We start from the raw sequence: 23,067 nt of genomic DNA on the forward strand, positions 1-23,067 counted from the left end.
AATCATTCCATTTGGGCTGAATAAAACAATTGGACGAGCTCATTACAGCATGTGAGGGACGTCTCTGTTTCATCCATCCATGGCTGTCAAGGTCTAAAAGACTTTCAGCAAACGTTTTTTTGAAGAAACCCCCCCCCCCCTTGGCCTTTAGGTCACACCCGACACGCTGTGCTCATGGTATTACGGTCGCGTGCGTGACGCATCCCGGTGTGACGTACGGCAAGTCTCATCCCGGCAGCTTGTGTTGTAAAACCGACGGTGAGGGTTGAGCTCAATTATCCCGTTTGCCCTGTCGCTTTCCTGTACATCGAGATGATTCATGGCCGTGACTCAAGACGGACGGCGCGATGTCTGCGTCAAGTGCAACAAGCTTGAAAAGTCTCCGTCTGGGTTCAGACGAACTGATCGTTGCGGCAGGTCGAGGCCTCGAGGGCGCGCATCAGCCGCTGAGAGGAAACCGCCTCGTTTCAGGAACTGAGAGGGCCGTTTCAGGTCCAAACAAAGCAGTCTGATCCCTTATTTGCAGATGCCTTTAAGTAGTGACACGCAGGGTGACGGTAGCAGTCAAGCTGGCTGGATTCCATTTAGCTGGTTCCAGTGTCCTGGTACTGAGCGTGTCGGCTCGCTCACGCTGTCAGAATTTATTGGGACAGAGCCATGATTCATGTTGAGTAACACCTGTGCGTATTCTGTGTGGCCCAGTTGAAATACCTGTTCTGTAAAAAAGGCCGGTTGCTGAATCCAGGGGTGCTTGACTAAATGTGTATATTTAAAGGAGCACTGCGTTTGCGTTCAGGGGGGATTTACGGGCAGAAAAGAGCCGTCGCCGGGAGGAGCGCGCCTTCATCGGCGGAGGTCCCACCGGGCCTGGTTCCCCGTGAGCCTTCGGAGCGGAGTCCAGGCGTCTGTTGTCTTAATTGTGGGGTCGCGCTCTCCGCGGGGCTCGTGCGCGCGTGACTTGAGCCAATGAGCGCGCGGGGACGCGCTGTTCTCCACTCACACCTTTTCTAACCACTGACGCGTGGAGTCCAATTACATCACCGGCAGCCGCAAGACAACAGAGTCCAGCTCACCGGTGAGGGGTGGGGGGAGGGACGGGGGGGGGGAGGAGGAGAGACAACCTTCGGCACAGAAGTCGCGAGGCTGCAAAGGACTGTGCGCGCGAGGACGAGAGCGGAGCGAATGGACCTTCTTTCCCCCAAAGCCATGAAGAAGCCGAAGACGCCGCGCTGCAGCGTAAAGGTACGCGCGCGCCCTGCGGCACGCTCCTTTACCCGAGCGCCGCGCGCTCCTTCCGACGGCGAGGGGGGACTATTCCACTGAGCTTTTTCTTATCAAAACCACGCTGAAATGCGCTAAATGTTCGCTAAAAGTGACGTGAGAAATGTTTAGAAGAAAAGTTGATGCAAATGATTTTTTTTATTGCTGTCATATAACTTGGAGGTTAACGTTTTATCTCGTCTCTTGTGGGAAAACTTCCGTCGCTGTCACCCTGAAACTGGTCACAACGTTATCTCACTGCTGTGTTTAAATGGCTGATCCTAGTGGCGCGTAAACTGAGAAAAGAAAAACGACGACTGTTAAGAGACGTTTTTATTTTGATTGATTATGTGAAAAGTTTGGGGAATAGATTTGTTTTTGTAAGCAATTGTTTTGTCTATTAATGTCACTACCTCGGGTGTAGGAAAACATTGTTTTAATGCGTTTGGCGGGTGCGTCCAGTTGAAAGTTGGATGTCAGATTATCAGCAGCAATAGTCTGATGGACCCCAGTGACCTGTGGGAGTAAATGTAACCAAAGCAAACTGCAGTATGGGGAGAGAAACGAGGCCTTCTGAGCCTCGATGAGGCTAAACTCCACATCTCCATCACTGGCGGTGTGTGAAGACAGCGTGACTAAAAGGCCTCACCGCCTCTGAAAGCTCGAGCGAAGACACTTGTGCAACTTCTCACTTCCCAGAAGTTGGAGGTTTCAGTGCTTTTATCTGAAGCATTCTCACAAAGAGGACGGTGGGTCCAGTTACTGCAACTCTTCAGTTGTTTACCACTGTAAGTGCTCAAAGCCGCCCAACCACACACACACACACACACACACACCTCAAGATGTCCCGTATTGAGGAGGGTGGAGGATGGTCAAACAGATCCTGCAGACAGAAACACATTTCTCCAAATTTAGACTGTTAACATGAACTCTTCACCCACCTTGCACAGTATGAATGCAGCTGAACTCTGCTGTATATTTACATAATGGGAGTAGTTGTGATCAGAGCCGCTGGTAAGCAGCACTGGAGTCGGTAAGCCGTTTCTGATGGATATGCAAGCAATCACACACTCTGAGCTAAAAGGAACAAACGAATGTACATAAAAAACTATTAATAAACATGTTTACAAGATATATTTGGTATGGGGTGCAGGGCGGACTGGAGGCAGAGGGTTTTTTTTAATGGTGTCAAACTAACGCTAAAAAAGGGATTACTGTTGGCCTCCTGTTGAGCAATTGGGAACAAAAAAAAAATGTTTTTCCACCGAGATCAAATCCCTTTGCTCTGACTTCTGGTCTACAGTGGTTTCACAGGGCTCAGTCGGATTCATTCGTCACGTCTTGACGCTCGTACATGCTGTACGCAGCGCTGCTCTTTATTTGCCCGATTTCATCAGGCACATTGTTTAGTTTTGTTTTCCCTCGGCTTTCGTGCTTATCTGCCGTGGGCTGCACCTCGCCCGGGTTACACCGTCAAACTCTCTCTAAGGATTTCACTGCCAAGTTTCTGCTCAGGGGCACGAGGTGTTTACATCCTGAACAGTGGCGAGAGAAATGTTAGAAAGCGCCAGTTCATTTCTCTCACGCCTCAGTGCACCTGAGCACGTTCGTCACAAGCAGGTTGGGAAAAATGTCTGATCGAAAAAGTGGGAACAGCAGCTGTCTACCGTAACTCCATTAAACCATGCAAAACAAACAGAAACAAAGGGAACACAAACATCTGTAGCTCTATTGAAATGTAACTAAATCTGTTCAAGGCCCCCGCTAAAGCAACTCTTAATTTAAATGATTATTATTTATTTATATTTCTATAATCTGGACAACAAAGCAGAACGAATGGACCCCCAAGGCGAGTCGGCTGGCCTGAACTGCACCACAGTCCATCTACCAGCACTGCAAACGCACATTTACACATTATAGATATTTAATTCTAATCCACAACGACAAAAAAATGTAAAAAGTTAGCGCGGCTTAGCATAAAAACCAAAACAGGTTGGGGGCGCTTTTTTTTTTAACATAACAGAATGTATCTACTGGCAATGCTAAAGCAGTCCTATTGACACACATTTGGTTTTAAGCCGTACAATAAAACAGCGCAGCAGATTCCAGGAAGTACCCTCTCCCCAAGAAATACACTAGTCTGGTACATATGCCCTCGTTAACAGGTAATGCATCACATATTTGAATTCAACAAGCTTTGGAGATTTATTTTCTTAGCTTAACATAAATAGTGGATACAGCTGTCTACTTTCTCCACAGCCTTAGGTGATATTAATCTTTTGATCTAAAGAAAGAGAATAAGAGAAGTCCCCTTTGTATTGACCGATGGATCCAAATTGGAGAAATTGTTCCTTTTGATCACATTGCCATTGTGCAGGAAAACCTGTTTTATGTTTGTTTCACAATGGAGGGAAGGGAATCTCTGGCTCCGTTTCTTTCAAGTATCCTGGGAGACTTACGCTTTGCTTTTGCTGCTTGTTTTTTCCTCAGCTTTTTGACCACGTTGGTCTGGCATGTTGAAAAGGCGACACTTACAGCCGGCGTTGTGGCCACACGTGTCCCTGATGTAAAAGCGTCTCAAAATGAAGTGTGAACTTCCCCCGATTCTTCCCCTCGCAGCAGGGCTGAAGGCTGGGACAATGACGTCAAGCACGCTGAGCTGTGGGTGTTCAAAGGACACAAATATGTACATAATCCACGGAGGATCCAACTCGGTCCTGCTTGTGGACACAGAATAGTATCACTTGTCTCAAGTGTGTATAAATAACAAACTCTGCGTCTTCACAGTGGGACATGGTGTTCAGCACGAGCTGTATGCCTGCTGTCCCTTTGTCTTTATTTCAATAACCCGTGGCTATCTTATCCAACTTTACAGAAAAAACACGACCGGCTATATTCCTTCAGTAACCACAATTACGGGCAAAAACAGTTTTTTGCACTTTCTCACGGTAACGGTGAAATCTAAAAAGCCAAACGGTGAGAACGCCCGGAGCTTTGTCTCTGGAACACGTATCTGCCAAACGTTATCTGCTGTAAAATAGAAATCCAAGTTCGTTAAAGGCTCAAAGGGGTTTAGGGTTGACCTGAAGCTGCGGTTAAAGAAAGAATCGTGCGCCTGCAAACCTTTTGTTTGAATCTAAACCTCAAACACAGAGCCTTGCCTGCCTGGGCAAACAAATCCATTTGATGCAAAATGAGGATGAAATATTAGCGGCAGTGTGAAAGCATCCATTGTTGCTGCTTGCACACCGCCAAGCCAAGTTTTAACAGGCGCATTAACTGTTCCGAGTCAAGCACAAAGTTCACTCCGCCTCAGCCGACCTGGCAGCAGGCAAACAAACTAAAAGCTGGGATTTATCCCCGTTTTCATCGCAAACTGGGCTCCAATCTCAGCACGTCTCTTCTCTTGGCGCCTTGGAGCCCCAGAGAGAAGCCGTGCGTGTCTGTGAACGCGTCGCGACACACCGACAGGAAAGCTCCGGATCTGAAAAAAGCCTCTTGATCAGTCGGAGACACAGATATAGAACAGTGACTCCTCACGCTCGACAATCGAGTCCAGAAATATCGTGGAACACACGTTTCATCATCCCCCTTAGGAGTTTCTAGGAAAACCAGATGTTTCGTAAGACGTCACCATCAAAACAGCTTCTGAAGCCAGAGGTGGGAAGTGACGAAGCCTTTTACAAACACTCCCGTTGGCGTCTCATTTCTTGGAGGGTCACTGGTCGCTTGGCAATGTGTGAATCCTTTTTAAAGCTCTCTGACTTGGTGAAAAGCTGCATGAAAAGGTGAGACTTTAAAACAATGACGTCTCACAGATGTTGTTACTTTTTAGTTTATCGTTAAACATACAAAGCACATGACAATATTCTATATATATAATATATGACGCATTGGTAGACATTACCTAGCAGCTGTTCACCCCAAATCAAGCAGTTACAGCATTAAAATCCTGCTCGCTTTCTGATAAATAATTATCTAGTAATAAATGATAATTAACTTTTTAAAAGGGCCATTCTGCATAATGAGCACTTCACACGTTATCTTTCCTGGTTGTCGTCGAACCGTTCACCTGGTCCGCCATCGGGATGATTCCTCCTCTTAGTTCCCTAAGGGAGAAAATACAAACACCCACCTGGAGTCGGGAATGAATTCATGAGTGAAGGGTACTATGGGGATTTATTCTGTAAAGCTATCAATGCAATAATCCACCTTCCATTATACCTGCACGTTTCCTACGACTCCACCTGATTCAATCATCTGCTTTTTCTGTCTAGAGAATGCTCATTTTAACAATATTGTTTCTAGTCTTACCAACGTTGGGAATTCTGCCTCCAGTCTCTGTAAATTCATGTGTTTTTGTGAAGCAGCTGTGCAGATACCTTCACTGCTGTGATGTTCATCTCCTGTGGTTTAACTGGACGACATCTCGGTGTGTTAGCAGGGCTGAAAAAGATTCAGACTCAAATCCTCTGGTCCTTTTCCTCCGTGTTCCAAAATGGGATGCCGCCGGAGGGGGCTTTGTTTAGGTCCCTGGGGGGGGGGATCCTGATCGGCCTCTGTGTGAGTGCAGCTGTGCATCTCCTGCTGTAGAAGCGATTTGTGACACTAACCTTGTTTCGAAGCTTAACCCTGTCTGTGTGTGTGTGTGTGTGTCCGTCCCAGCTGTTTGTCCTGTGCCACGGCCTCCTGCAGCTCTCTCAGCTGCTGTACAGCGCCTACTTCAAGAGCACCATCAGCACCATCGAGAAGCGGTACGGCCTCAGCAGCTACTCCTCTGGAACCCTTTCCTCTCTGCACGAGGTAGGCGCCAACAACAACACAACCGAGCGACATTTATTTCCGGCACGTCAGTGACAAAGAAGGTATTCGAGAACAAGCAACTTATCAAAATCACACTTCCTGAATTCAAGCCAGAAGTATTTTGGCTGCGTTTTATTATGGATGTGTGGGGTCGAAGGGATGATGACGTGTATCGTACGTGCTCACGTTGCATTGGTCCGTTTTTTTTACTCTTTTTGAATTCAAACCGAAAAGAACGGTAGACATTATAATATGTGTGATCGTGACTAGTGGTAGAATTATAGTTTGTGTACAATTTCTGTATTTTGAATTAAACATAAGTCATTTAATACTGTACACATTACATCTATAATGGATTCCTCTTATTTTATCCCCAAAGAATGTTTTTATTTAGGGCTTTTTTCTGTCACAATGAGAGCAGAGCATGTTGCAGGTGTGCAGGTAGGAAGGCCCTGCAAGGCAACTGATACCTTTAATATTACGTTTAGGATGTTATGAAATATGATGATGTAAGATACTTTATGGTTGTATTACATATTAGATAAACATGATATAATGCATGCCATATAATGTTTAAAGAGCATTGGGTCAAGTGTGTAATCATTGAATGTGTTCGGAGCCTGGTTAGGGGAGCGAGGGAATTTCACATGGAGCCACTCGGGCGGATAATAAAATGCGTGATCAAGCGACACAATATTGGGAGGAGTTACGTTTGAATATACAGCCAATCACATAAGGTCGTAAAATAATGGAAACACCCCCGCGAAATGCGGAAAGCTCTGTTGAAGGAGAGAAAGTTCCAGAAGATTCCAGAACTCCATCCGTGAAGGTCTGAGTAGACTGGGGTGGATTCTCTATTGTCTACGCGGGATGTTACACTGTTAACAGCGTAGCTTGTAACTTAGTTATTAATCCCTCGAGCCATCGAACCTTTGAGTGGCTGCAGCAGCAGTGAAAAGCTTCATCTGGCCGAGGTGTTCTGGGGAGAACCTACATTCCCTGAAGGCGCACCTGGGATTTGAACGCATCACACCGATCAATGGTTTTCAGCAGTTTTCCAGGCGTCTAGAGTGCATGACCACGGGTCACTGGTCTAAATATCCATGGAGACATTTGCTGCCTTCAGGCTTTAGATCACGTTGCAGCTCAGATCATCAGTATTTGGCTGCAGTTGGAGTTCTATGTGAATGCGATTCACAAGATCTGACTTGGCTGCAGGATATTTTATGAAAACACATCAGACAAAGTGTTAAGATTTGTGTTTAAAAAAAAAAGGTTTTGAAGAGCCAGATCTTTCCCTCAGGAAATGGTGGAGACCAAAACTGAGAAACAATAAGGGAGAATATTGAGCACATATTCATCATGTGGAAATAACTATTCATCAACATTATTGCTAATAGGCAAATATTTGCTAAATTTACTCAAGAGGTTTGATTATTCTGGCCTGTCTGCAGACCGAGGACACTTCCACGTTTGCTTTTTGAGAGTCCATTAGTCACGTTGGATAACTGAGACCTGAGTGAGCGGATGGATTAGAAAAGAGAAGGCGTTCCCTGTGGCTCCTCTTTGAAGCTTGTTTCTCTCTCTCCCTCTTTGTTTGCCTCTTAGATCAGCAACAGTGTGCTGATTGTGTTTGTGAGCTACTTTGGAAACCGCGTTCACCGGCCGCGCTTCATTGGAATGGGCGGACTCCTGATGGCCGTCAGCGCCTTGATGCTGACCCTGCCTCACTTCTTGTCCCAGGCCTACGAATACGACTCCGTGTTACACAGTAAGACAAACACACCCGAATGTGACTCTGAGGGGGGGGGGGGGGGGGGGGGGGGCTCTGCGGGCCCCAACGTGTACCTGCTCTTTGGCTTTTTGTACTCAGGAAGCTTCACCAGTGCTCTCCAGCTGAACCGTTCAAAAAAAACAGACGGAAGTTAACAATTTAGAGTTCCCTCCCGGCTATTTAATTTGTGAAAGCTTTGCCCCTCAGACGGAGTCAGCAAAAGGCCAGACAGGCTTCTGGAAACGAGTCGGACATTTGCATCCACTGGCTAGTCGTTAACTATCTCCTCCCCATCTCTCTCGTCTCTCCTCCCCTCTCCCGTCTGCCTGGGACCACCTGCTGTGATCCAGATCGCCACGACATCTGCAACCTGCAGAGGAACTCGAGCGGCCTGGAGTCATGCGGCCGCGACGAGACCCGGCGCTTGGCCGACACCAACAACCTGTGGCTGCTCATGGCCAGCGCCCAGCTGCTCTTCGGCGTGGGCTCCGTGCCCATCCAGCCCTTTGGCATCTCCTACATCGATGACTTCTCAGGGCCGGGCAACTCCTCTCTTTACATAGGTGAATGGCCTGTAGTTCAGTGGTCCATTGTTTGGATGGAGAACAACGCAACCAAATGTGCACACCGTGGTGTCTTCCTATACGCTGCTCTGCTAGTGTTCATTTTGAAAAGCTGAAAACACCATTAAATGTTTTGCTTTTCACCAAGACGACGATGATGATTTTGGGGGGAGTTGATGCATAAAAACCCAAACAAACCGACACAAAATCGGGTCAAACAATAATGCCGTGTGAACATTTTTGCCAACCAGTCAGAATTTGTTGCCTCACGTTGGCTTTGTCCTTTGCAGCCATCCTGTTCGCAGTGTCTGTGTTCGGGCCGGCCATCGGCTTCCTGCTGGGCTCAGTCATGCTGCGCATCTACGTGGACGTGGACAAAATTGGTTTCGGTAATGACCGCGTCGTTTCGAGGCATCGCCAAAGTTATTTTACAGTCAGGTTGTAGCGAGAAAGTTCTCACTGATGTCCCCTTGCAGGAGCTGAGACGGAGCTGGGACACAGCGATCCCCGCTGGGTGGGGGCCTGGTGGATGGGCATGCTCATCACCGCCGGCTGCCTCCTGCTCACCTCCATCCCTTACTTCTTCTTCCCTCGCAGAATGCCTCCAGAGGACAATGCAAGTCAAACACACAGAGCCCTGTTTGAGGACCACTCGTTGTACTGCAGCGATGACTACTGCCACCTACTGGCTGCATATCAGTATTGCGTTTTACTGCTTTGGTTTTTCCTCCTCTTGAAGGTTTAACATCTTACCCCCCACTGTTACTGTCCCCGGACATATCTCAGTTCCCATGAACTCGTTTAACTAGCGACTCGCCATTGACCTTTTAAACAATCTGCAGAAAGCATTAGATAATTATTGATTAGAAGATGCCAGATTCCGTCCCCAGTGAGTGAAACCACATTTTGCTCTCCCAGCTCCGTCCCGGCCTTGACCTGGGAAAAAAAACAAAGCTGTCGTGGATAACGCGTGTTCCCTAAAGGGACACTGAGTCAGATTTTCCGATATTTCGAATTCTGTTTCTGGCCGTCAATCTGTGTTGTGTAGTGATTAGGTGGCACATCGTAAGTACGCATCATAGTGAAAGCTACAAAAATGCAACAAATGCAAACAACGCGGGTTGAATGCGGGTGTGACCCGGGAGCGTAGCCTTTCAGGGTCGTTGAGGAGGGGACCCACTTTAAATGTTGCATTTTAGAAAATGCAACTGAATAATCCTCCTCATATTGCCCATAAAGGGATCGTTTGCATGTTTTGATCTGTGCTTGGATGAGGTGCTACACTGTGAATCTGTTACCTACAGGAGATGCCGGTGGGAAGGGGGTGTCTACACCTCATACAACTCCACTTCAAAACCTCCCAACCATCCCTTCAAGATCTAAAATCTGTAGAAATTAATACATTTGGAACATTTTTCAGCTTTAAATACATTCCGACTAAGACCAAGTAGTTTTGTATGAAAGAGCAACCAAAGACTCCCCTCCGAGGAACAAAAGATGATCTTCCATTGTGCAGTTTGACAGCTTCGGGGGATTTTGAATGCTTGAATTCTGTGAAATGTACCATGAAGAAACAAAGGGGGGTTGACAGAGGGGAAGAAAGCGGTGGGAAAAGAACCCTTTTGATGTTTTGACTGATGATTCAGACTAAGAAAGTTTTGTTGCAGGTGATCGCAAGTGAAACGGATGCTAGTGATGACTTGAAGAAGCCGGATGTCTCCCTGCTGGATTTCCTGAAAAGTAAGTTTAAATTCAGACTGCAGAGGTTCCACCCGTTCGATACAATGGATAGATAAGAAATAAGAAGTTTCCACTTCGTTATCATCACTATCAATCGGTGCGTGTGCTTGTGTCTCAGTGTTTCCCAGAATGTTTGTCCACCTCCTGGTGAGTCCTCTCTTCCTGATGCTGGTTCTGGCCCAGTGCTGCTTCTCCTCCGTGATCGCCGGCCTCGCTACGTTCCTCAACAAGTTTCTGGAGCTACAGTACAGCGCGACGTCCGTTTACAGCAGCCTGCTAGTAGGTAAGTGCACACCACTTTGGAACGTGTCAGCCGGCTGGCACAGGGGCCGCTCTCCAAAGAGGGAATTCGGTTCCCGCCTTTGTTCAGGGAACGTACAAAATGTCACATGAAGCAGATGCAACGATTAGCGTCGTCACACGCCGAGCACTGAGCTGTCCGCCGGTCCCAGGTGCTGTGAATCTGCCAGCCGTCGCCGTGGGGATGCTGATAGGCGGCGTCATCATGAAGAAGGCCGGCCTCACCCTGAAGACCATCCCGCGCTTCTGCGTTGCCATGCTCTCCGTGTCCACCCTCCTCTTCATCCCTCTCTTCTTCATGGGCTGTCCCACGCAGAAAGTATCCGAGGTCAATCATTACCAGATCGGACAGTATGGGTAAGTGAGCAGTTAGGATGGGGCTTTAATGTGAATATCATTGGTTATTTGAGGGGTGTTTTAGGTTTTGCGACTTATTGTTAGTCACACACATCTAGTTTAACTTATGTGAAAGTCTGATTAAAAATGCAAAAATATCAGTGGTAAAACATGCTCTATTTCCCCAAGTTGTTCCTAATCATTCATCATATAAACCTTATAAAGTGCATACATATACATATAGTGTATAAGTCATTGCCTTGTTAATGTTTGTGGCCACTCGTTTGTAAATTAAAAGTTAAAATGGGCCCATGTTACCTTCCAACATGACTCCCAGCTGCATGCCTTGAAAACACATCATTGCTTGTGTTATTGTTTTGGAACCTACATTGTTTACCCCCCCCCCCCTTCTCTCTGCCTTTCCGTTGGCACATTGCGAGAAATTTTTTTTTGGTGTGTTTTCGCAACTGACTCTAGATCAGAGGAACAACCTGAACCTGTGACAGGAGAGGGTTGTGTTATGTGCCCGCAAATAAAAACATTGGCCGACAGCACTAGTAGCGGTGGGATAATCTAAAGGGCGGCTTTAATGATGTGACCTGCAGTCTAAACAAAACAGCCAATATGCCATCAAAAGAAATGTCCTCCATGAAATGCAACTGCAGACTTAAATGTCATGTTGATGGATCCATTGATAGAAATCTAATACTCACAACTATGTTTTCAGTGTATTTTGTGAGGTTAGAATTAGCTCGTCATGTTGCAGCACTATGTGTCTGGCTGCAGTTTACAGCCCCGCCACTAGGTGTCACCAAATCCTACCTACTCTCCCCTTTAGGAAAGACTTCACTATGTTTAAGCTACCATGGTCCCTCACTTTATTGGCTTTTCTTTGTTCCTTTAGTGTGAGTGTGAATATTACATCTAAATCATAAAAAAACCCACATAACATTTCATCTTTTTGTGACTGCAGGCTGCTGATAAAAGTCACAAACTACTCTCCACACCTGCTAATGAAAGCGGGACTGCTCTGAACTTGTTGTCTCCCCACAGGTATCCACCCTCGTGCTACTCCAACTGCTCCTGCCCTGCCAGTGCCTTCCACCCGGTGTGCGGCTCTGATGGAGTTGAGTATATTTCTCCTTGCCACGCCGGCTGCACCAACTTCACCAAAGTCGCCAACAACACCCACAGGGTTCAGGTGAGTGGCCCCTTCAAGCACCTGCTCTGTACTCTATACTGAGATATTCAACATAAGCATGCAGTTCATAAAATATACATGTGATAAGTCTTTGAGACGTGCTGCCGACTGCATTAACACAGTCTCCTGTCAATAATTGTTCTGCGTGTGGGATGTGGAAATATGTTTTGGGTTCTTCTCCTGGATCAGTGGGGAGTGATCAACCTTTAACTGTCCGTCACAGAGCCGTGGGGAAAGCATGCGCTGAGAGCACAGTTTAATCTGATCATCAAAAGGTTACATCGGATCTTTTGTCATCATGTTTTCCCATTGTTAAAACAACCCTTTCCCTCTTGGTTGAAGTGTTACCTATCGATCTCGATTGTTTTGGCGTGAGTTGCCTGGATTTAGATATCGGCTGCTCAGATGTCTGCGTTCTCCTAAAATACAAAACACTCTACACCGTTAAACGACACGCCAGGTTAGAGGAAATGCTCGTAATTAGATTTTTGAGCTACACATTTGAGCTCCTCAAGCATTATCCCGGCATTTAGGCGTTGTGACATATATCTGGCAAACGAACACACATTTCATACCAGCAGACCTACGATCACTGTGCTTCTCCTGAGCCAGGAGCCTCCAGCACGAGTAAGTGGCACACCATCAATGTCCGACCGATGATTATTAGTCACAGAGCGTACCGGAGGGGTTCGAGGGACAAAACGTCAGAATGTAGACGTCACGGCTTGTGAGTAATCTTCCGGTGGGTGGAATGTGTGAAACTGAAAATAGAATTGATTTGACTCAGCTGGTCGGCCTGCTGTATAATGCTGCAGTACAAACAGACCGTGATGGCTACAGCAGACTAAACCATCCATTCCCAACAAGTCTCTCAATATTATAATATAAGTGTAGATCCACATTAAATGTACAAAATTAATAGTGAAGGAGTTTACAACCGTCACAACATCTGCAAAAATCCAACATTTTATCTAAGGTTCACTTATTTAAAATAGCTTTTTTGTGCCTTTTTAAGATTCTGTTCATTTCCTGAGAATTAGATACGGGTCAATGCCACTCCCATGATTGTTTGCTGAATATGAAGCGGGATTCGCTTAGCTTAGCATAAAGTCTAGAATCAAGGGGAAACATCGAGCCTGGCTCTGTTCAGAGGTGAGACAAGTCTCCAGCTCACCGCCCAGGGCTTCATACTCTGAATACACACCTGGGAGTGGCGTCGATCTCAAACCCCACGAGAAAGCCTACACATGTATTTCCAAAATCGTGTTTTTCATTTTCTCAACACTAATGTTTGCTTTGCTTTCTGCCTGGATACAGCTGTACACCGACTGCAGGTGTATATCAGGGGAGCAGAGGACTGCCCGCCCCGCTCCCTGCCCCAACAGCTGCCCACACCTCCTCCTGCCCGTCATCCTGGTGATCTCCCTGGCCTCCCTGGTCGCCTGCCTCACTCACAACCCCATGTACATGATGGTGCTCAGGTGAGCAATACATTGTCAACTTGCTGCTTCAAGAAGCAAGGCATTGACTTGGTTTTTAAAATATAGATATAAAGTCACACAAAAACAGAAATGGATTACTATAGAAATTGATGAGAAATTGGCTTCACGAGGGTTCAGATTTCTGTCTACTTCTTTTTTTAATAGAAGGCCTTTTTAAATATGAAATCTGATTGATCACCTCTTTTATTGTATTGTATTTAAACATCTACAGCGCAGATATTGACCGTCAGCCATTTCCTTTCCTGTTCATTTCAGATGTGTTCCCTCTGAGGAGAAGTCATTCGCGATAGGAATTCAATTTTTACTCATGAGAATATTAGGTAAGTCAGAAAAACAATCCTGTTTGCCGTACACATAGAAATAACTAGTTATTGTTACATGTCCTCCTACCTCACTATTTGATGTAGCCTCAAAGGGTCCAAAACTGAATATCTGTATATGTGATCTCATCTTTCATGGTAACTGTGTGAGGGGAGGTTGACTTTGTTATCAAGTTATGATAATTGAAATAAAAATATGTCATGGAATAAAGCTGTCATTGGGAAGTCTGCCGTTGTGAATTAAAAACGGCATTAAAATGTTTTTTTTCCTTTAAAGGTTTATGTTTTAATAGAATGACCACATAAAAAAAATGAAATGAAAATGTGCTTGTTGTAAGTGCTCTGTACAGTTGTCACTCCAACATAACAGAGCTCGATTAAACTTCCGCTTTAAATTCCATTCATCAGAACATTGAGGACAATGTTGGACTCCACCAAACGGAGATAGAAACGTGTTCTCTTCCTCTTTGCCCCCGTTAGCCTGGCTGCCCGCCCCCGCTGTCTTCGGCGTGGCCATCGATACGTCGTGCATCTGGTGGAAGCGCGTGTGTGGAAAGAAGTTCAGCTGTGGTTACTACGACAACGACATCTTGAGGAGCCGGTTAGGAAACACACCGCTCGAAACACATCTTGCACAGACATCCACTTCACTGCTGACTTCACGTGTCTTCATCCGTCCGACCCCCTGCAGGTACCTGGGCTTACAGCTGGGTTATAAGGTCGTAGGCATCGTCCTACTGATGATGCTGGGATGGAAGGCCAAGCGGACCCAGGAGTACAGTCTGGAGAAGAGGCCCGAAGGACCGCTCTGAGGTCCTGCTGGTGGGTAAACACGCTGGAGAGCACGGAGGCAGAACGAAGCTGCGTCGGCTGGAGAAAGGCGCAGTCGGGAGACGCCTGCACGGACCTCAGCTCCTGGAGACCCTCCTCGTCACCCGCTGCTTCACTGGCTTGAGTTGAGATGTAATGTTTTTGGACGCTTTAAAGCTTATGATTGGATTTACTCTGACAACATCACCAACATATTACAAGATAAGAGAACTGCTAAAAAACCCTCTGTGTGTGTGTGTGTGTGTGTGTGTGTGTGTGTGTGTGGTACGTCACAATATTTTTTACGTGCGAAAGACAGTGATGAGGGTTCACACATCATGTAAACATCTTTGTCAAATTCTCGTTCCAATAAGGACGGAATCTGTTCGGGTTTCCGTTTCCAATGGGGACATGTTCTGTAACTAGTTAAATATATTAGCTTAATATTTAAGTTTATCTTTTTATAGATGTTTGTCTCATACACAGAGACATCTGTGATAACTGCAATACCGATTTCATATACGACGATCACATAAAACACTCCATTGAATTGCACCGCAATTCACCGCACACATGCAAGCTGCTGCTGTGGTTATACTGGTCACAGTGGAACGTATACGTGTGTAATGTTACTGGCTAATATACAGCATAATTAATCAAATCTGCGTCATGTCATTTATTCATTTCTGTGTTCATGTCTCAAAGGCTGAAAAAAATGTCCATGTAATTCTAATTTGCATATCTTAAGTGCAAAAGCATCCAGGCTTGGTCCTTTTTAGGGGATGATATTGTGGCCATATTTCTCTTTTTGAAGGTCCCCTGTGTCAAAATATAGTTTTACAACCTGTCATTTTTGTAGTTTAGACTGTGCTGACTTGGGCCATTTTCCTGAACAAATTGGCAGACATAAAAATTTTAATGGATATACATAAGTAGTCGTGTTTTAGCATTTGAGGGAAGGCTTTTTTGTGTAAAATGATTCTGGGCTGCTGTGCGCACTAATGGATGTTTGTAACCAACAAGTACACCTGTTTATAAAAAATATAAAACATTTACAGTCCTATGAGCAATATAAATAAATGTACTAATTGCAATTGCAGTCGAGTCACTCTGAAATCAAGAAACAAACTACAAAGAAGTGAAGTGAAAGAAAAAGAACAAATCTTAAATCGAAATTGAACTAAAACTATATTGTTATGAACACATGCAGACACAGATGTACTTATACATCTCAGTATAGCAAAAATATATAGACTACAGCCGAAGGGACTAAATATCTAGACATAGTACCTTTATCTCTATTTTATAGAAATTAACCATGATGTCAGTTTTCAGTATTTCTTGTCAAGTTGACTTTTGGGAAATTGTATAATCCAGGTTTAGTTCATCAATAAAGCCCATCGATTGCTTTGCTCTTCTTTTTTCAAAACCTTTGTATTTAAATTCTATGACTCAACCACATCATGCTTTTAAGTTGTGAATGATCAGCCCTGATAGTAAAGCTCGTGTTGAGCGGAGTGAAGCACAGGTGTCATGTCGGCCTCTCCTCCGCCTCCGGCTCGCATGACGTCATATTATATCACGGCGCTCCTGCCGTGGAGAGCGAGGAGAGGCCGCGCGTGCGCAGAAGCCTTCGGGTGAGCGAGAGAAAAAGAGCCCCATCACGGAGCAGCGCAGCAGCAGCGTGTTCCCATCACGAGCGGGCTGAACGCAGAGCACCGCCGCCGCCGCCGAACTCAGGCTGTCCTCCGGTGTCCGCAGTTCCCCTCCTCCTCCTCAACATGTCCGTGGGCAGTGACTTCGGGAACCCGCTGAGGAAATTCAAACTGGTCTTCCTGGGGGAGCAAAGTGGTAAGACGCCTTTTCAATTCTCCGGAGAAGTTCGGCGCCGCTGCCGGGCGGCGCCCCGCGGTGCGCGTCGTAAAGGCGTTTTCAATGGGCGCGTTCGGACAGAGCCCGGACCAGCTATTAGTCCCCCCCCCCCCCTCCCCCGGTCAAGGAGCCGCCGCGGGTTCGGTGCCGTGGACGGTACAAGTTGTGTCTCCGTGTTGGTGAGACACACCCTGCCGTCCGCGGCGAGCGCGCAACTTGTGCGCGTCCGCAGCCTCCCGTCGGCTCACCGAGTGTGTCTGCGTGTTTTTGCACCACGACCCGTTCTTTCCATCATTCTGTTATTATGCATCGTGCGATCCACTCACACACAGCCTCAGTGATGCAGGGCCCCTTTGGCTTTAGCTGTGGGGTTTAAATAGTTTCTCACCGCCCGAGCTGCTGGTTTGGATGCTTGGAACGGGGTCTGTTCATTGTGAGCCTGGACCACGCCAGTCATGGTCCGGTCCATCAGTGGGTCCATGTGGACCATCCAGTAGACAAACAACAGGGCTTTGCGGGCATGTTTTATGTTATTGCAAATGGAATACATTGCTCTTGGACCAAAACAAGTTATTTGAAGATGAGAAATTGGGCTCAGTGATGATATTATGCTCACATTTGATAAAATACACATCAATCGGGTAATAAAAGTTCATGTAATAATTCAGGGAATTAGAGTACACGCAAACATGGGCCTGCTGGGCAGCGTTGTGTTGGTAAGTGCCGAGCAACGGGCCAAAGGGGATTTGTCTGCACCAACAGAAACCAGCGCGCCGAACGCTCTGACATCATGACGACCAGACATTTTATTTATTCTGTACGTAAAGGGTTCAAAGGGCTCTTCACATGAGCATTTCTCTTCAATGAATCTTTTAACATCATAAACGCGGGCAGGTGATAAGTAAGTTCTGAAATGGTGCTCGCCGCTTTAGTTCGCACTACTTTGAGTGCAGTGTTGCAGATCCGCGCCGCCCATAATGACTGCTGACATCCCCAGTGTTGTAACTACGGAAACCCACGGCCTCACACCATCTTGCAGCTTCGCCTTTCCCGCACTAAGATGCAGTGGTGACCTCATTCTGTAGCGTCTCTGGTGAAAGGGCCTCGGAGACGCGGCCGGTCCGCAGGAGCGAGTTCCACCTCGCAGAGTTCAGAACGCGTCGGAGAGGTGGGTGGAAGCGAGCAGGATGTTGTTGATTGAGCTGTCAGGAAGTCTCTTGCTTTCTTCTTGGGTTTTCTAAACCGCATGTGCAAATGAAGGGTGCTGGGTAGATTTCCTTGACAAGGCTGAGGGCTTAAAACAGGCCAATGGGCTGCGGCCGGGTCTGACGTGCCCACGCCGCCGGTCTGAAACACCTCTCTGCATTTACCGGGTCACACGTATGTGGCTGTAGGACACAAGCAACATGCACGGGGCTTTTGTAAAAGCGAATTGTTTGGAGGTAAACTGCTGCATGCTTCGTTTCACAAGCGGACGGGAATACATTTTATAGACGCATCCGGCCGCCATGAGATTTTGCTCACTGAATCAAAACGCCGTCTCACATCTTTCAGTGCAACAGAGATCGCTGTAGCTGACTTCAGAAATCCTGCTGAATCACCGGGCCGATGTGCTTCAAAGGGAAGGTTTGGTTGTCTGGTGCATCAATAACCCCGAGTCAAGGGAGCGGCGTTATAAGCAAAGGAAACTGGTGTTTCCCTCACCGAGGCTCAGAAAGCGCATTTGTCTTTGTCAAATATTTTATACGGTACCAGTCAATTCACTACTCATTATCTCATTAAATTCAATGAGAAAGTGTGTCCAAACCTTTGACTGGTACACTAGATGCAAACAAATAAATGCCAGTCTAAGTAAGAATGCTTTTTATCAGTTTATTTGCAATATTTAGTCCGCTGTTAAATGTTGCAGCGTGAACACAGACCAAACAACACGGCAACTGCAACATTGTATCATGTGAATTCTGAATAATGAAAAAAATCAGAGTCCATCTGAGGAAAGAGAGAGAGAGAGAGAGAGATTCCCTTGTATAGAACAAAGTACCTGGACCGACAGTGGCATTTGATTGCATATTAGAAATATGGGAAAGTCAAGAGAATCGTCCAAAAAGTTAATTGTTGAACTGATTGCCAGAGAAAGATGTCAACGGCTGCCACCAGATTTCCCACGTGGCAGGTGGCCAAAATCCCCAATGACTGTACAATATCTGCAGCAAGTCTGTGTGGCAGCAGGAAGTGAGGCTTCAGTGTTCTCAGTAAGATGAGGTCTCCATGAGGTAAACCACTGCTGATCATCACCATATTAATAAGAAATTCTGATCCTGGATCAGCGGCATGTCTGGAGAAGGAAGAAAACGTCTTTCCCGCCTGTGAGCCAGCTGAAGCTTTGCCGCCATCGAGACGATGATGCCAAGCACACGTCAAAGTCCACCAAGCCGTAGTTTTTTTTTTTTAGAAAAAGTCCTGATTCGTGAGTGGCGATTCGTGGTGGGATTTGATGAATGCAGCTGATCACGCTAATCCAAGACGACCAGAGAGCTGGAGGCCACAGCTGATGAGGATGCGCTCAGATTCCTCTGAAACACTGTCCCAACCTGGTGTCCGGCTATGCATCACCTTTTGTTTCTGGTTTTACCAGCAAAAGGGTGCAGTACTAAGCACTGATGAAATGTCAATATCAACCAGCGTTCATCCTGTTCATCCCAGTGCTGTACAGTGATGCCACTGAGCTTAAAACCACCTTTAAGTGTGCAGTTACTCTTTAAACTGAATCCAAACTCCATCAAGCTGAGTAGAAAATCGAGGGAGCACTTACAGCTGCAACGACCTTCCGTGAATACGGGATAAGAGACGCGTCTCCGGATATTCAGGTGGAGATGGACGTCTCTGAGAGTCCGGCCCTCATTCTCCGACCTGCCGCGGTAACACGGGATAATCTAGCTGCATCTCAAGATACCGGCTCGTCTCTTTCACTTCCATCAGCGTCTTCCCGGCAACTGTTCTGCTTCTCTGATGGATTGGAGGAAATGACTCCCTGACAACTTTGATCTGCTATTGATCGGCTCAGCTGCCCGCTAATGGGCGTAATTGATCAAAAGGCGCCAATCCCAGGCAAAGTGCCGGACTAGTCGCTGCGACATGAGCGGTGGCTCTCACCCTTTTCTCACCGATGGAGCCCATGTGAAATGGGTTTTCAACCGACTGTTAACTCTCAACCCTGAACAAAAGACCAAAGCCTTGGGGTGGGTTGCGACTAAATCCTATTAAAACATTCTTCTGAGTACTGACGGAATTTAGCCGGCTCTGGTTCGGCCTCCTTCGGCTCTCGTTCCTCCCTGTTATCAGCAACATTGCTGCTACGCTTCAACCATGACTCCATTGTTTCAGTTGTCAAGGCCGGCAGTGATTGACAGGCATGCCAGGTTGGGTGAACCATCCTGATATGGAAGTGACCCTGGGTGAAAAAGTGTGTGCAAAATTTTGACTGGTGCCGTATAGTAAACTGTATGAACCTCCTTTTTTAGTCATGTGAGAGGCACGTGACAACAACCATTGTTTGGATTGCCATTAGATTTTGTACACAACGCCTAATAAGTCCTGTCAGCAGTAATCACGGCTTCAGTGACTTTTCCTGTAGCACCTCCATGCGGTCGATGCCTTGCACTTTCAAAGGCATATCTCTGCCGCCTGTGGATGCATTTTAAAGTTTCACATTCAGTCCCTTTCATCCGTGATCATCAAGGCATCCACAACCCACAGAAGATGAATATTAAGCCCTTTAGTAGTAGCGGGTTCCATTCGTATTCATGAACCCGTGAAACTACTTTGATACAACCGCACCCGATACCACTGAACAGGTCAACCATTTTAAATAAACTAAATTTCCGACTTATTAAGAGGTGCTTTCGGTTCTGCAGGAGCTGGTCGGCCACCAAGGAATACCGAGCGGAGCAAGAGTAGCTTTATGCACACTGTACTCTGCACAGCCGAGTGGGCGGGCCCCCAAAGGCCCCATGGGAGAGCCTCACTTACACACTCTGCCCAGAATAAAACAGGATTGCAAATCTGGGCTGCTGCCCATGCAGTGATGTGGAGACACTGTGAATCTGTTGCTCCCGCCTGCCTGGAATTCCAGCGAAACGCAATATGCGATCCTCTGCTTCCTTAGAATAGACCTTTAGAAACAGACGGACTGAGGACCTTCTAAAGTACCTTGCATCTTGCAGCCGGAGAGAGAGACCATTCCCTGTAAATTGTGTGTCTTAGAAATAGGTTGGGCTCCCCGACTTAATGTGAGCTCTGTCGAAGGAGAGCGACAGAGAACCCCATTAAAACATAATCCCAGTCGCTCAAACGGAACGGCTCTGTGAATAAACTCCCCGCTGTGCAGGAAGGCTGCCGTTCACCCGGCACGGGATGTGACACCTCACTGAGTTCAGTAGGTCTCCGCCACTGTTTACCCTTTCCCCAGCGCCCCAGATGAGCCGCCTGTAGCCTTCGGCACACTATTATTTATTGATGAGTTCTGCTGTTTAAAATAAAAAATGATATTAGTTCTTGTTTAGAGTGTGTACTGCTCAGTGCCGCATGTGAGCGTAAGGGTATGTTGTCTCATTGAGATTCCAGCCGGCACAAGGTCCCGCTTGGATTTATGGACTGGACGGAAGCTGGACATTCATCATGGTAGTTTAACATAGGATGGAGTGTTTTACCTAAGCGATGAATCACTACCAGACGACTTGAGAGGAACATGTGCAAAGAAGCATTGGTGCCGCAGCGAGGACCACTTATGATGTCAGTGTATTTCGATTTATTTTTAATCAGATATATTTCCGTCTTTCCACTTCCCTTTCTGCTGCGTATCCTCTCAGCCTCCTCTGTTGGACAGGAAGGCATCTCCAGGGCCTGTTCGGATCTTTTGTTCTTCCCGGATCCTGAACACTTTGTTGGAAGTCAATGCCTGCGTAGACGAGGCCCCTAGTTTACCCCTGAAGCAGAGGCAAGCCTTGATCCCAAGCACAAGGCAGCGCTTGTTTTGTTTCTACCGTGGAACAAAGGTCTACAGGGGAACAAGTGTGTGCGCTGAGCCTTGAGTCAGCATTTCTATTCTGGTGCTGCCGTAACTGTTACATCTGCATATCAAGGCTGTATTTTTTATGGCCCTCTGGTTCCATGCTAATGTGAAAATATGTGACATATGTGATGTCATACTTATTGAATTGATTGACTTGGACGTTTTTATTTTTCTGTATCTCTCCACTGGCCATCACACATGTGCACGTTTGTTTTTGGTCAGAATGTTTGAATGGCAATTTGAGAGTGAGGGTAGCCGGTCCAGCGGGGGTCTCTAACGCCACTCATCTATAGCAAATTGTAAATTGGCTTATTTGAGGAAATTGCACTTTGTTTCTTGTTCTTCTGAGTTTGTACCCTATGGTTGAATGAACTTCTTGTACGTCGCTTTGGATAAAAGCGTCAGCTAAATGACATGTAATGTAATGGTTTTGTGCACCAGGTGCCCGACTCGTGTTTTATTCAACAAGCCAGATTTTTGATTAAGGGCTCATACATTTCATAAAGATGCCTTTTGATTCAGAATTAGCTGGTAATAATTCTTCTGGAGTATTTGGCGCATGCAAGCAAAAGCGGCGTCATACCCGGCCGCCCCCTGCTGGGTTCATCATTCACGCAGTGTATTTCTCGGCTTTGGCTTTGGTTTCAGGTTGGCTGTTGTGAAAAGTCCACTGGGGTCCCACATGAGGAGTTAAAGGCCTAACGATTGTGTTGCAGTCTTTCTCATTTATCTTTCAGCCTCCGACTGTTAAAAAGTGGCTCAGGTCAATTAACGTGATGCAATTGCTCAATGACCTTGTTGTTTAGTGCTTCTACTAGAAGATTAAAGGCCTTACCGTTGCACACATGGACTTCCTCCCATTAACTGGCTCAGTCGATACGGGTTCAAACAAGCTTGATTTACAAACCATCTCAGCAGAAATGATTCCACTGATGAATCGATTAGATGGCTCAGAGGGTTAAAGACCTCATTACCGTCACACCAAAGGATACAAACAAAGTCTAACCTCATTGTTACCACGACGGAGCGTACGTCGATATCACATCCCTGTGCTCCCCCTTGTTATTCTCTAAACAGCAGCACACACATGGGCGATGAGCGTGTACAGTCTGCAAACTGTTTTGATTATTGTGCTTGATTTTATTCATGACAGTCTGCCCGACACAGTGTTGTTCCCTGAACAAGATCCCAGCAGCCTTTGCAGTAAGAGCAGAGCTCTCAGTCACTTGGGACATTGAGTAATCAGGACAGTACACCGTTTACTCCCACTCCCAGACATGGCTACAGGGTACTTATGGCTTTAATTAATCATCTTACACCACTCTGGTGTCCACTTTAGTCGTCGCTTTTGGCTATATTGTCTTTTTTATATTGTCGGACTACGTAAACCGAGGGTCTGAAAAGTTCAGAGGGGACCTTTTGCTATTGTTTTGGTTCTCATATACTAGTATTTAGTATACTTGGATCCACCGTCGGTCTGAATGAGCACCGCTTCCATTTAAGAAAAGCCCAGTC

The 23,067-nt window shown here is 46.4% G+C and overlaps 2 protein-coding genes across 4 annotated transcripts in view; both read left to right on the forward strand.

The window, feature by feature from the left end:
* Window positions 1-798: 798 nt before the first annotated feature.
* On the forward strand, window positions 799-15,723 carry slco2a1 (solute carrier organic anion transporter family, member 2A1). Its single transcript, XM_040183347.2, has 14 exons — window positions 799-1,242; window positions 5,926-6,063; window positions 7,672-7,834; window positions 8,188-8,400; window positions 8,691-8,789; window positions 8,877-9,016; window positions 10,068-10,140; window positions 10,259-10,423; window positions 10,593-10,797; window positions 11,830-11,977; window positions 13,295-13,458; window positions 13,735-13,799; window positions 14,280-14,400; window positions 14,491-15,723. Exons 1-14 carry the CDS (start codon window positions 1,183-1,185, stop codon window positions 14,609-14,611), a joined length of 1,875 nt encoding a protein of 624 aa, XP_040039281.2. The 5' UTR covers window positions 799-1,182; the 3' UTR covers window positions 14,612-15,723.
* A 486-nt stretch (window positions 15,724-16,209) lies between these two features.
* The window catches only part of rab6ba (RAB6B, member RAS oncogene family a), a 35,534-nt gene continuing 28,676 nt past the window's right edge, over window positions 16,210-23,067 (forward strand). The window contains exon 1 of one of the 3 annotated variants that reach the window (XM_040183350.2): window positions 16,210-16,460. In XM_040183350.2, the coding sequence (XP_040039284.1) occupies window positions 16,391-16,460 (70 nt within the window). In that variant the 5' untranslated portion in view covers window positions 16,210-16,390. The remainder of the gene's footprint in view (window positions 16,461-23,067) is intronic. The other 2 variants (XM_040183348.2, XM_040183349.2) reach the window with 2 other exon arrangements.

The sequence above is a fragment of the Gasterosteus aculeatus genome, chromosome 8 (assembly GCF_964276395.1).
Source record: "Gasterosteus aculeatus chromosome 8, fGasAcu3.hap1.1, whole genome shotgun sequence".
Taxonomy (NCBI): Eukaryota; Metazoa; Chordata; class Actinopteri; order Perciformes; family Gasterosteidae; genus Gasterosteus; species Gasterosteus aculeatus.

Excerpts from the sequence above, each read along its gene's own strand:
- slco2a1 (XM_040183347.2), top strand. The coding sequence starts at position 1,183 with ATGGACCTTCTTTCCCCCAAAGCCATGAAGAAGCCGAAGACGCCGCGC. Across the intron at positions 1,243-5,925 it reads CGCCGCGCTGCAGCGTAAAG|CTGTTTGTCCTGTGCCACGG; the intron begins GTACGCGCGCGC and ends TGTCCGTCCCAG. Across the intron at positions 9,017-10,067 it reads GAATGCCTCCAGAGGACAAT|GTGATCGCAAGTGAAACGGA; the intron begins GCAAGTCAAACA and ends GTTTTGTTGCAG.